This window comes from Penicillium canariense (assembly GCF_028826845.1).
Source record: "Penicillium canariense strain IBT 26290 chromosome Unknown utg000002l_segment0_segment0, whole genome shotgun sequence".
Classification (NCBI taxonomy): domain Eukaryota; kingdom Fungi; phylum Ascomycota; class Eurotiomycetes; order Eurotiales; family Aspergillaceae; genus Penicillium; species Penicillium canariense.
Window position 1 is genome coordinate 646970 of NW_026622729.1, and position 13301 is coordinate 660270.

A 13301-nucleotide genomic window follows, 5' to 3' on the forward strand; every position below is an offset into this window, starting at 1 on the left:
AACCCTCATTTTTATTCTCAGTTACATTCTTTTTCGCTATCAATCCCGGACGCCAGTTCCGAGTGGAAGTTCAAGTCTATTTATTCAGGTCGTTTCCCATAAAGATATCGTAATCATGCCCCCCCCCTCCTCCCCCTTGTTCTCCAGAGGGTACGTAACCGGCCGTCCTGCTATTCTCAAGAAAAGCCAATCAACTGCCATTTCCCTGTGTGGCCGCAACAGCATGGGCAGGCTGGTCGGCGGGTGGTGCATGTGGCATGCCGTACGGGTCGAACGACGTTCGAATTGAGCCGACACCTTCTTTAAGAAGGAGAACAAGCCGGTAGGCTGAGTTGCCGTTGAGGTAATATCTGTGCAGCTGCTTGCTCCGTAGGAAGCCTAGGCGCTCGTAGAGTTTCATTGCGGCGGTATTGGTGATTTCGGTTTCGAGAACAATCTGCATACGACACACAAAACATCGTTAGCAACCCGTGGACAAAACCCCCAAGCACCAGTGAGAGCACCCACCTCGTCTGCATTTCGCTCAATCATTGCGTCAATTGCCATGCGCACCAGCTTCGTCGCAATGCCCCGACCCCGGTATTCCTCGCGCACGGCCAGCATGGCGATATACCCTCTCAGTGGGCCGCCGCGATGCGGCTCCAGCTTCGACACCACAACGCCGACCATCTCGTCTTTCTCGTCCATAGCGAGAAAGCAGAGGTCCCCCCATTGGTATAGAAAGTAGCGATAGACATAGATGCTGTAGGGTTCAGACAGATCTTTGGAGATCAGCTGGCGCATGGCGGCGACGTACTCGCTCTCGCGCGCGCTGTCGTACCGCACGTAACGGAGGTCAGACGGGGCATCGTGGGTCATTGCCGCGGCGTCATAGGCTTATGGACAGGAAGAGAACGGGGCGGGGGCTAAAGCCTCAGCTTGGGGCTGGTTGTGGTGGGGTGGTGGTCGAGCAGTGAGGACGGCGACGGAGTGTGGGCCGAGCAGCTGGAGGTAAGTTGTGCTCCGATTGCCATGTGACGCTGATCGGCCGCTTAACGTTCGCGCAGGTACACTCCTTGATTTTGTGGTGCTCCTCTCAGACTGGCCGGCTTCTTCGTTCCTTGGGATTTCTTTCTTCATTTCCTCAACGACAACCCCCTGGATAACGCGTCTCGTCACAGCTCCCTCGAGCATACCCCTCAGAGCGGTCGCGATGTTGCGCCGCCGCACGGGCAAGGACGATGCCCCTTCCCGCGACGATAGCAACAACAGACCCCGACTGAATCGGATTCAAACAGAAGAAGACAAGCTCCGCGCTGAGTTTGATGGTGCAAAGGTCAAGCAGCTGGTCATCCGGCCACGAAGCAAACGGCGCAATGGATTGATCTTTGTTTTGGGTGGGCTGTTCGGCATCTTCATTGCCTTGTTCTTCGCGAATCAACAAGAGGTCATTTCCTTGGACTCTCTGATGGACTTGAACCTTGAATCGTTGATCGATGTCATTCCTCAGGGGATTGTGCGTGATGCGAAGGAGTTCTCGGTGCGTTTACTTTCCTGCTGCCCGTGGCTCCTAGCTAGCTTACCTGCGCTGGGTACGACTGCTAACTCTCGTCGCCCCCATTCTAGCAACACGAACGCGGTGCCGTCAGTTATGATTCGTTTTCGGTCGGCCTACACCTTCAATCCCAGGGAGTCAAAGCCAAACACCCTGTCGTGATGATTCCCGGAGTCATTTCGACCGGTCTGGAGAGCTGGGGAACAGGAACCTCTTCGCGCCAGTATTTCCGCCGGCGGCTCTGGGGCAGCTGGACCATGATGCGGGCACTGGTGATGGACAAGGCGGAATGGAAGAACCACATCATGCTCGATCGGGAGACGGGTCTCGACCCGCCTGGCATTAAGCTACGCGCAGCGCAGGGATTCGACGCCACGGACTTCTTTATTACGGGATACTGGATTTGGAATAAGATTCTCGAGAACTTGGCGACCATCGGCTACGACCCGACCAATGCGTTTACTGCAGCTTACGACTGGCGGCTTTCGTATCCCAATCTCGAAGTCCGGGACAAGTACTTCAGTCGGCTGAAGTCCTATATTGAAACAGCAGTGGAGGTACAGGGCGAGAAGATCACCCTGGCATCTCATAGTATGGGCTCGCAGGTGGTGTTGTACTTCTTCAAATGGGTGGAAAGCGAAGATCATGGCAAGGGGGGCAAGGATTGGGTCAATAAGCACATTGACTCGTGGGTGAATATCAGCGGGTGCATGCTTGGTGCCGTCAAGGGATTGACGGCCGTGCTGTCTGGCGAGATGCGTGATACCGCACAGCTGAATGCCTTCGCCGTATACGGACTGGAGAAGTTTCTGTCCAAAGAGGAGCGTGCAGAGATCTTCCGTGCTATGCCCGGTATCTCCAGCATGCTGCCGAAGGGCGGCGAAGCCGTTTGGGGCAACGCAACCTGGGCCCCCGACGACCAGCCCGGGCAGGCCGTCAGCTTCGGGAATTTGCTGAATTTCCGCGAGACCAACTCGTCCTGGACGAGCCGCAATCTCACCACGTCCGAGAGTCTGCAGTACCTGCTGGACCAGAGTGAGGATTGGTACCGAGACCAAGTGCTCGGCAGCTATTCGCACGGTGTAGCGCATACCACGCGCGAAGTGGAAGCGAACGAGAAAGACCCCCGAACGTGGCTCAACCCGCTCGAGGCGCGGTTGCCACATGCACCTGATATGAAGATCTACTGCTTCTATGGTGTTGGTAAGCCGACGGAGCGCAGCTACTTCTACCAGGAGGAGCTTGACCCGCTGGTCAACCTCAATGTCAGCATTGACACCACTGTCACCATTAACGAGAACATCGATCACGGCGTCGTGATGGGCGAAGGAGATGGTACCGTCAACCTCCTCAGCACGGGCTACATGTGCGCCAAGGGCTGGCACATCAAGCGGTATAATCCCGCTGGCTCGAAAATCAAGGTCTTCGAGATGCCCCACGAGCCCGACCGCTTCTCGCCCCGAGGTGGACCAAACACCGGTACGTTGGCTCTCTCACACAATCCCCTGCTCCAACCCTCTCGTTTCTTCCCATCTTCTAACCCAGACAGGCGACCACGTTGACATCCTTGGCCGCGCCTCCCTTAACGACCTCATTCTCCGCGTTGCCGGCGGTAAAGGCGACCAAATCGAAGAGACCTTCATCTCGAACATCCGCGAGTACGCTGAGCGTGTACAGATCTTTGACGAATAACAAGACCACCCCGAACAAATAGAACTCTGACGAAATTGAAGGAGGCGTCCCGGCTGGTGTATTGCTGTTTTCTGCTCCATTTTCATTTTACCCTAGACGTGCTTTCGTCTCATCCGATATAATTATCACTACACAGACATCCTACAACCTACAACCTACAACCTACAACCTCCAACCTCCAACCTCCAACCTCCAACCTGCTGGATCTCGTCTTGTAAGAGCTGTGCTAGTGATTCTTTTTTTCTCTCTCGATAAATCACTTGGTTTCTTCTCTTTTCAGCCTAGCTGGGTGGGTCTGTGGTTTTCTTGTACGGCGTCCCTTGCTTTTCCACGGGCACTTGTATGAATATGTAGGGGCAGACAATAGACGCCGATCCCCCACACCCCTCGGCACGCTGGACCAAATCCTTCTGCACACAGCTTCCTAGTCCCAGAAATCCTGGTGGGGATGGGTAACGACCATGACTCCCATTTAGCGGGTGATCGGTAATCCCTGATCCGTCGAAAGCGTGCCACGTCCATCCACGCAGTAAGCCGTCGACACGACGCGCAAGACCATGCAGCGCAAAGGATAATGATAACGACAACGCAAACCGTCCTCTTCACTGTGCAGGGCAGCTGGCTAGCGAAATACTCCCAAGAGAGTTAGGAGGTGTGCCCGTGCACCTCCTATCCCATCTACCCCATCTATGGCTCCCAAACCCCGGATTGTGCATTCCACAATGCCAAGCATAAGCATAACCACAGCTGACCCTCTGACCTGGTACACCGTCGTCCGGCCGGTCCGCCTCGGAAAGGCACTTGCAGCACGGAGCCCGTGCGATCGACCCGTGCAGCCGGGCAGAGCCACTCAGAGGCGGGACAGTGATCTGCAGAAGGCGGGGGGTCCAGCATGGCTCTCTGCAGGGTTGCGAGTTGGGTCGTTGGGCTCTGCGACGGGCTTGGACTCGGGGGTGCTCGGCTTTAGCACTGGAGGTTTGTAATTTGGTACGGTCGATTATGACACACTAAGGGATTACGGGTATTTCATTATTTCATCTCGGGCCGATGTTAGGTGGAAGAGGGTGATGCCTACAACCAATGGAAACCATTGACAGGAATGGTAGTAATGTACATTTCTTCATAACTTCATCTAGGGATTAAGAATAAGGCTAACGATGATCCAACAACCACAGCCTCGGAAGTCCCATGTCCCGAAAAGGAACAGAACATGTGCACCACCACGACCACACCCACCACCGCCTCTCCAAAACAAGAGAAACAGAGGAAGAGGAAATAGACATTAGGAGTCATACATCAAGTCGCGGGGGATTGCGTAGTGCGTGCGGTGCACATCCCGAATCGGATTGAAATCCGCGCCATCATTCCCGATAGCCACAAGCGAAGATCGGCGAACCAAGCTGGGGGGCAGGACAAGAGACGAGCTCCGTCGTAATCCCGCTCCGAACCCCTCCCAGTCGTCCAAAACCCCCATATTAGTCGAACGAAGCGATCAAGCTCCATTCCACCCTGTCAAGGCAGGTGCCTCATGAGAAGAGAACACGCCCGTTTGCCGACGCCGGTATAGCACCTGCCAGCGGCGACGGCACCAAAACCACGAACGATCTCCTCGTATCCCCAATCCTTCTTCTATGTGCCAAATGCAAAAAATGTGCTCGAAGCAGCCAATGTCCAACAAAATTATTCTAATGCACAGCGAGTGATAGTGCAAGCAAGGCGCCGAAATGTTTCAGTCCCCGTAAACCGTGTCCCAAAGTTCCCAGGCGCCAGTTCGTAAGCGATCGACACGAATGATATATATGTTTGTGCAGCTGGACGAGCGCGATGCGGAAGAAGATAAGTGGCTCGTCCAGTAAAAAAAAAAGGTCGTAGCGAAAGACATGGGTGAGAAGTGAAGAATAGAAAGTGGCGGTTCGTCTCGAAGATAAGTCGAGGCAAGTCCGCATTCTGTACAAGCGAAGGTTTCCAACGGTGGCGATGCGAGCGGAACTAGCATGTCGCCGCAGTCGCACAAGCCCAGGCAGGCGAGACAGGGCCCGCCACCGGAATTAATATTATAGACGGAAAGACGTCCATCCCAGCGAGGGTGAACGAAGGCATGTACAGTCAAAAAGATAAAAGCACCACCTTCGGCTCGAAGCGGGTCGGGAGCCGCGTGAACCGGAGGCTTGCAAGAGGTGGGGATTAAAAAAGCGTAGGTGTCGAAAATGGCTCGATGCAGATAATGGTCCCAACATTTGTCGTCAAAGTATAACGCCGGCCCCCAAAGATGGATGTAATAATGAACAAAGTCGAAAAACGGTATATGCATGTCGGAGGTGCTCAGCGGCCGGCCTCGAGGTCGTGGTTTGAGGTCAGAGTCTCACTCTCCCAGGTGTAGTGATCGTCAACGGGGCTCAAAGAACCGGAGCTGACCGAGGACGAAGAGCCCACGGTCCACTCGTCGCTGTCCAGAGTCAAGTCACCATCCAAGCTCGCGAGGTCGTAACCAAATTCACGCGAGGCGTCACCGATTTCGACATAGTCGTAGTCCCAGCGGAACATCTTGTCCGCCTGAGGGCGAGGGAGGAAGCGGGTCTTAGCGAAGTAGAATGCCACGGTGGCGAGCAGACCACCGCAAACAAGGTCCACCGCATAGTGGTGAGAGAGGTACATGGTGGCCCACCACATCCACAGGGTATAGGTGACCCAGAGGGGCTTCAGCCGCGGGAAGACGTGGCTCATGAACAGAGCGGCCAGGGTCGAATCAGCGGCATGGAGCGAGGGGAACGCGCCAAAGACCACCGGGGACTGCTTGAAGCCGGACGTGTACAGGTCAATTCCGAGCAGCTTGTCGATGCGGGCCAGACCGGCTGGGTTGCCCTGCATAGAGTAATCGGCCGGAGCGAGACCGTACAGGTTCTCATACCAGGGAGGCGAGCAGGGGAAGACCAGCTGAACGGTGACGGCCAACATGCTGATATATCCCAAGGTCCGGGCGAAGAGGGGGGTGGTGCCGGGAGGACCGAAGATGAACAGAATCAGGGAGACGACAAATGGTGCGCCGTAGTGGCACAGACCATAGGGAATCCAGGCTAGAACATCGAGAGCCACGTTTTGGTGGGCAGAAAGGATGTTGCTGATGTTGGCACCATATAGAATGTTCTCCAGGGCGGGCAACACCCGGACCCAAATGGCAGGCCGCCAGTCGCTCGGGACGAACCTATTGCGATCAACTCGTTAGCGCCACTGTTCCAATTTCGCATTGTGCGGCAAAAACCAGCGTTGTATCAAGACCCATGTCTCGGAGGAGCATTCCGTGTGCCACCTCCCGCCCGGAAGGCGATACAATCCCCGAAAAGGAGAGGGGAGGGGAGAATGAGACTTACTGGCACGCGTAGAAGAAGATGAGCCAGCCAGCAACGGGCAAGAATGGCAGGAAGAACTGCCTAGTGATCGGCAGAAGAAGGGAGAAGAGGAGAAGGGTGGCGATGGCGGTCTTTGTTAGCGGGCTCGGGGATTGAATGACCGTCAACGAGAAGATGCCGAGGATCAAGAGTAGCAAGTACTGAAAGTCGTACATGGTCCAGCGATGCGACTGGAGCGACCGAAGCGTGTCGGCAGGCGAGAAGGAGGTCTGCAGCGTCGAGATCGAGGAGGTTGGCGATATGCGGCTCCGGAGCTTGGAGCGGATCTTGCGACGCATACGATGGGGCACGAGCATCTGAAAGGAGCGCCATGGCATCTGGATCTGAAGCTTGCCAAACTGGTTCTGCGTGCGATCCTTCCATGACGGGAAGGTGTTCATCTTGCACGGCGCGAGTCTCCTAGCGGAGGGAGACTCGTGGGATCACTCGAACTGGGGAAGGGGGGGGGGGGGGTGTGACAGTTGGGCGGGAGGCGTCGAGGGATGACCGCGCGGGATGAGACGGAAGGAATGCGCAAGAGGGCGGTGGCAGGGATATCAACGTCGACAGGCCGGCATGAGACAGGACTATTAGGGGGATGATGGTGTCCGGTCTGAATGCAAGGCGCGGTGGCCGGAGGGTTGAAGAGTCACGGTCAGATCTGGAGGCACAAGAGGGAGAGGTAAGGATTATGAAGGGGAAGAAGCTGGGAGGGCGTATGGTTGGTATCCGTATTACCGCGTTCCAGGGTTTCCGCCAGGAAACGATGCAGAGGAAAAGTCCATGGCGTCACGAAGTAACTAGCCTCGTTTCTGCTGCCGCTCCTGGTGCCTTTGTTTAGGGAGCATGCTGCGATCAGATAGGGGATTATCATTACAACTCTGTTCCATATCCTTCAATGCGAATTTCTCGACAGGCAACTACGAGATCAAAGCCTGCTTGCCTTTTTTCTTCTTGTCGGTATCAATACAGCTCTGGGCGGGTGCCGGGCGGATGCGGCGGAACGGAGCTGACGGAGGCCGATCGGGCAGATGTCTCCGTACGAGAGATCACAACGCATGGTCGGAGATTACTGCATTGAAAGCCCGAATGCTGATTATACCTGCAGAGGCAGACTATTTGTGCAGTGGCTGATGTCGAGGGCCACATTGTGACTGTAGAGGATTTGCCCGACCTATCGTCTCTTTGGCCCCTGTTCCCATACTATGTATTTGACTCCGGAACTATAGGGGATGTCATCACCCTGCTATGAGCTGCCCTGCGCAGTGGTTGGGGCAACTGAACTATCCAAGAAGATCAAGCAAGCATAGAATAGAATACCGCAAGAACCACAGAAGAGTGTGGAATGAATAATACCGTGTATGCAGCACTTTTGCCCCCTCCGGGCCAACCCAATTCACGGCGCGATGCAGTTGGTGGACGGTACCGGTCGGGAAGCAAATTTTCGCAGCAAATTTTCGATTTCCCAACTGTCCAATCTATAAGATGCATTGCAGGAGGCCGATTGGCCCGCCCTTTTGCGGCCCCATCGTTCCGTCGCGGCCAACGGGAGACTTTTCAATATTTTCAATCCCCAGGCCCAATTTCGCTTAGCCCACCAACGGTGGTGCAGAACCCGGATTACTATGCGTCCATCGGGATTCATCTTTGTCACTTAGTCAGACCGGGCTGGCTGGATGGCCCGTGTTCCAAGGAACATGGCCCCGGCTTTGGGCTGGGCCAGGGGCAGCCACCGTATGGGCTTGTGCCTGGCGCTGGTGATCGTGGGGCATTATGCTTCACGTCGCGTGTAAATCTACTGCCACTGTCCTCCGTTCTCTGGGAGGGACAGGGGCCGGGTACCGTGCGGGACGAGGCAGGGGGGTCGCAAGGCGTTGATTCCTTGGTTTTGTTTTTTTGGAGAGCGACTAAACCCGGTCGAGTATAGTAGCCCCAATTATTAGCTAGCTAATAGCTACACGGACTAGCAGATCCTCGCAGCTCGGGCGGCAGACGCAAAGTCAAATGCTGAAAACGTACTCCGTAGAGAAACTCGGAACGGGAGTCGGGCCCCGTCAATGAAGAAATGAGGATGTGCAGCTCCATCGCTTAGTGTCTCACAGGAGCTTCCCAGGGGGCCCATCCCCGCACGATATGGACTAGTTACATAACGGAGGGGACACTAGTTAACCAGCCACCCCGTTTTCTCCCCTGTGTTGCCGATTCCAAATCTCACCAGCCTCCTCCTCTCGCCCTCAGGCCCCTGTAATACGAAGGACAGATATGTGCATATCTGTGCCGTTGGCCGTAGGACTATCGTGGTTTAGTTTTGCCGCCCCCAGTTTCAGAATCGTGTCGCGCGACCGCCCCCTCGCAGGTCCAAGCTCGTAGGAGCTGGCCGAACAGTAGAGTAGCCAAGTTGAATGTTATAGTATTGATAAAACGAGCGGAACGTAAAATGATGACATTTTAAACGGTATCTTATTATTACTACTGGACAAGCGCTACCTAACGCACCCTGGGTTTTCCGATTCCAACACTATGGCTTGAGCGACACCTATTCTAAGCGCCACAAGGCTGCCCAAGTAGGACGCTGAGTGTACTGCCAGCAGCGTTCGCGGCCACGATATCGAGATGGCCATCTTTATTTAAGTCGCCCAATGCAACACCAGCTGGACTGGCTCCCACGTTGAGTATGGTCTGCGCCTGGAAGCTACCATTTCCATACCCGAGCAAGAGGCTTAGTGTAGTGCCTGCATTATTCGAAGCCACAATATCGAGATGGCCATCTCCGTTGAAGTCGCCCACTGCAGCATCATATGGGCTGGCCCCCACGGCGAATGGGGTCTGCGGTTGGAAAGTACCATCTCCATTTCCAAGAAAGACGCCCACGGAGCTGCCTTGATAATATGTAGCGACGATATCAAGTTTGCCGTCTTCGTTAAAGTCGCCGACAGCAATACCCACTGGCACGGATCCCGCAGCATATGTGACCTGCGCCTTGAAGGTCCCATCTCCATTCCCGAGGAAGACGCCCACCGCGTTGCTAAAGGTATTCGCAACCGCGATATCAAGAGAGCCATCTTTATTAAAGTCACCCAATGTAACATCATTCGGGCCATTACCTGCGGGAAATGCGGTCTCCGCCCCGAAGCTACCATCTCCCATCCCAAACAAAACGCCTACTATATTAGAGCCGAAGTTTGCAGTGACGATATCCAGATATGTATCGCCGTTCAAATCACCTACTACAACACCTTGGGGGTTGACCCCCACAGGGAGTGTAGTCTGCGCCTGGAAGGTCCCATCTCCATTTCCAAGCAAAACACTTACCGAACTGCCAACACTATTCGCAGTCACGATATCCAGACGGCTATCTCCGTTGAAGTCGCCCGCTGCAACGCCCACCGGCGCTGTACCAACGTTAAAGATTTTCTGCCCCTGGAAGGTACCATCTCCATTGCCGAGGAAGATGCCAATGTTATTGCTACCCTGATTCGCTGTATTGCCATCTCCGTTAAAATCGCCTATTGTAACACCTACAGGCTGTGACCCAGCTGACAGGGTAACCGGTGTCTGGAAGCTCGCGCATAGTGTACAGACGCCTGAAGTGCAGGTCGACCCAGGAGAGCACTAAAAACTGTTATTATATATAACCTTAGCCTTGACAATAGGAATATCTTCCAAACTTACAATATTACCACACATCCCACAGTTCTTCGGGTCGGAGCTCAGAGAAGGACATGCGCCGTTACAGGGAGCTAGTCCAGAATTCGTGCATATGCAGGCACCTGATGTGCAGGTCGATCCAGTTGGGCACTAAGGAATCTTAAGCATCGATCTTTCTGAGAAGTTCTCGTTATTGACATACAATATTACCGCACTTCCCACAGTTCTTGTTGTCAGAACTGAAAGTAGGACAGGCCCCATTACAGAGAGCTAGTCCAGAATTCGTGCATATACAGGTACCTGATTTACAGGTTGATCCAGTAGGGCACTAGAAGAAGCAACTGTGAGCATTGATCGCCTTGGCAAAGTTCTCATTCCTTAGACCTACAGCATTGCCACATTTCCCACAGTTCTTGTTATCAGTATTGGTCTGAGCACAGGAACCAGAGCACAGCTGCTCAGTCGCACTAGTCTTGTAAGGTCCACAGATATAACAAGGTCCGGTTCCGAGTGCTGCAAGCCCTATACAGGAGACGAATGTTCTCGGGACATTCTGCGCACACCACTGAATACAGAGATCTCTGCCCTGAACAAGGTTCGAAACTACCGGGAGAATTATTAGCATGAGCTTATATTTATGTTGCAGAAAGGCATACCGAAGGATGTTAGGACGAGAAGAGCAAGGATGAGTTTTGCCATCGGATATGCAGATTTATTAATCTGTTACCTGCTGTTGCAAGGGTGAGAAACGGCACGAAAACCACTTGAAAAAAAAAGAGACAACGAGAACTAAAATGGCGGGCAGGTTCGTGCCTTTTACTTTGATCAAAGTCTCCTGGGATGGTGGCTTGCCCTGATGAATATCTACCATGTCTGAAATCCCGACCGATAATATTTAACGAAATAAGCTATGGTCCAGCAGCAGCACGGCATTCCTTGGTACAGTGGGTGACATTCACATGTATAGTTCTCTTCTAGCATGGTGGGAAATATCTGCCGCGTCTTGAATCCCGCTAAGAATGTGGCTGTCAACACAAGAGCCAACACACGTAAAATCACATTCAGCGAAAATCAGCGTGGGCGATGCTGCTGCGCGCAAGAGCTAATAGCATGGCTTACGGGTTTTAACTCCCGCATTTAACTCTCATATGTCTTTGACGACTACGTTGTCTTTAACTGCTTAGGATCCTCCTCTGATGATATTATTTTGTCATTTTCTTGAACGCAGTCCAAAGTTCATGTCATCCCTCACTTCCACCCCCTGAATTCTCATAACTTCAATTTTTCCAAGATGCCTCTGTGCCCTTATCATTCGTTGCCATGTAGAGGCCATAGAAGTCACTAATATCTCTTGAAGGGTTTTCTTGATCCGTTAGAGGGGATTGTGAGGTTTGTCCTTTATATCCTTGGCCCTGGACATTCTGGGCGGGAGCATAACCATTCTTGCTTACTTTCCCTCTTTGCAATATTAGAGTACGGGCGAAGGAAAGTTTTCATATCTTTATGGTCTGGAGTGACGCAACTTGAACCCGTTTTGTAGCTGTCGATTCCATTTTATTCAACAAATCTAAGGGTAGGTTGGAAATCTTATTTAGCTTCTAAACAATCTCGAGAGATAATTGCCCTTCGAGTTCCTGGGCGCCATGCATCAAGGCTATTAAAAGCGAAGTTGGCGATCAATTCCATAGAAAGAATAGCATCGCAGGATAGCGAGTCCCTCAGGCTAATTGAACCTCCATTTAACTTAACTCACGATGGTAGCTAAGGAACTATGCCTTGACACAGATATCTAACGCCCAATTAACCGCTCGGAGGACAATCCCTGATCCGCCGATCCTAACACTTACAGCCTCTTTCCTTGAAGCATCCATCTACCTCAGCCGATCCCGTATGGAGTACACTCGACCAGACCATCCCATGTTTCAAATCCCAACGCGTCCCTCCTCTCCAATCAGAAGCCTCATAGCCCTCCCCAAATCCCCACGAGGGCGCTTACACGGCACCGCGAGCCAGCCGAGTTCTGAACCTGAAATGAACTGATTCCAGGGCTCTGTGAAAGACGTCTGTAACGGGGTCTCCACGCTCATAGCGTGACAAAACGCCGTAACACGATTATTGTTAACTCATCGGCCATCGCAGTGCAGGTCGTATTCGTTTCGCTCGGCAAGTCAATGGTTGCCTGGCGCGAGGGTGGATCCCTGCGTGGGGCATCTGGGCTGTGAAGCGTGAAGCAAGGCTCTGGAGAGGGGGCAGGGCCTCCTTCATTTCCATCGCGTCTCCACGGATCGGGCAAGCACTGCGTGCAAATCACCAAATCGGCCGTGCTGCCCCGTTCGACGTGGCCATGCTCTCGTGCTTCTCCGTCCCGCACGAGCCAGTCGCTGCGCCACATGATTCCTATGGGGGCTGGGGCCTGTTGGCTGTTGGCTGACCTCATCGTCAGCTTGCTGCGCAGAATGGCCCTTACTTAATTACCCCGTAACGGAAGTTGCTTGCTCTCTTACCTTCTTTTTGCTCAACGTACCGCTGGATGATCGTATGCAACCATTTCTGCAGTCGCAAGACTCGACCAGAAGATGCAAATGACGTCTGATCCACGCAAGGGCGACCCGCCCTCTTCAGCCTTGATTTCGAAGAAACAGATACAGAGAGCCACAAAAGGCTAGGCAGGAGAATATACAATGCATAGTACTACCACACTTCATACTCCGTAGTCCATACAACTACTCAATTTGGCCCCAAAAAGGTGGACTTGAAGTGGCTATGTACTTAGCCAACCCGCTTACACCCGTATACGCAGTCTTGGCACTGCACAGCCAGGATTCCAGGGGGCTAATTCTTGTATCCTACGTTAGGCAGTCTGTGCAATTCACAGTCGCATGGAAAACCGGAATTCCAGCATCCGGCCGTAGTCTGTTAGACTGTACCATATGATTGCCGCCTGAAAGTGCATTCTAGAGACTTGTAGAATGTGAATGGCAGCAGCGCGGAAATCAGACCATATTCTTCACCCCACCGACCCAGACCAGGGTGGTGAGGGT

At 53.4% G+C, this 13301-nt stretch overlaps 4 protein-coding genes across 4 annotated transcripts; 1 reads left to right on the forward strand and 3 right to left on the reverse strand.

The window, feature by feature from the left end:
• Positions 1–190: 190 nt before the first annotated feature.
• Positions 191–858, reverse strand: N7482_003434 (peptide alpha-N-acetyltransferase MAK3; the record flags this gene model as incomplete). The annotated part of the gene is made up of 2 exons (XM_056685559.1): positions 191–436; positions 508–858. The coding sequence occupies 2 exons, from the start codon at positions 856–858 to the stop codon at positions 191–193; spliced, it is 597 nt and encodes a 198-aa protein (XP_056544301.1).
• A 334-nt stretch (positions 859–1192) lies between these two features.
• N7482_003435 (phospholipid:diacylglycerol acyltransferase) lies at positions 1193–3226 on the forward strand (the record flags this gene model as incomplete). Its single annotated transcript, XM_056685560.1, has 3 exons — positions 1193–1519; positions 1606–3013; positions 3084–3226. The coding sequence occupies 3 exons, from the start codon at positions 1193–1195 to the stop codon at positions 3224–3226; spliced, it is 1878 nt and encodes a 625-aa protein (XP_056544302.1).
• Positions 3227–5548: 2322 nt separating this feature from the next.
• Positions 5549–7013, reverse strand: N7482_003436 (phosphatase PAP2 family protein; the record flags this gene model as incomplete). Its single annotated transcript, XM_056685561.1, has 2 exons — positions 5549–6428; positions 6595–7013. The coding sequence occupies 2 exons, from the start codon at positions 7011–7013 to the stop codon at positions 5549–5551; spliced, it is 1299 nt and encodes a 432-aa protein (XP_056544303.1).
• Positions 7014–9153: 2140 nt separating this feature from the next.
• Positions 9154–10183, reverse strand: N7482_003437 (FG-GAP repeat domain-containing protein; the record flags this gene model as incomplete). Its single annotated transcript, XM_056685562.1, has 2 exons — positions 9154–10091; positions 10135–10183. The coding sequence occupies 2 exons, from the start codon at positions 10181–10183 to the stop codon at positions 9154–9156; spliced, it is 987 nt and encodes a 328-aa protein (XP_056544304.1).
• Between the last annotated feature and the right edge of the window lie 3118 nt (positions 10184–13301).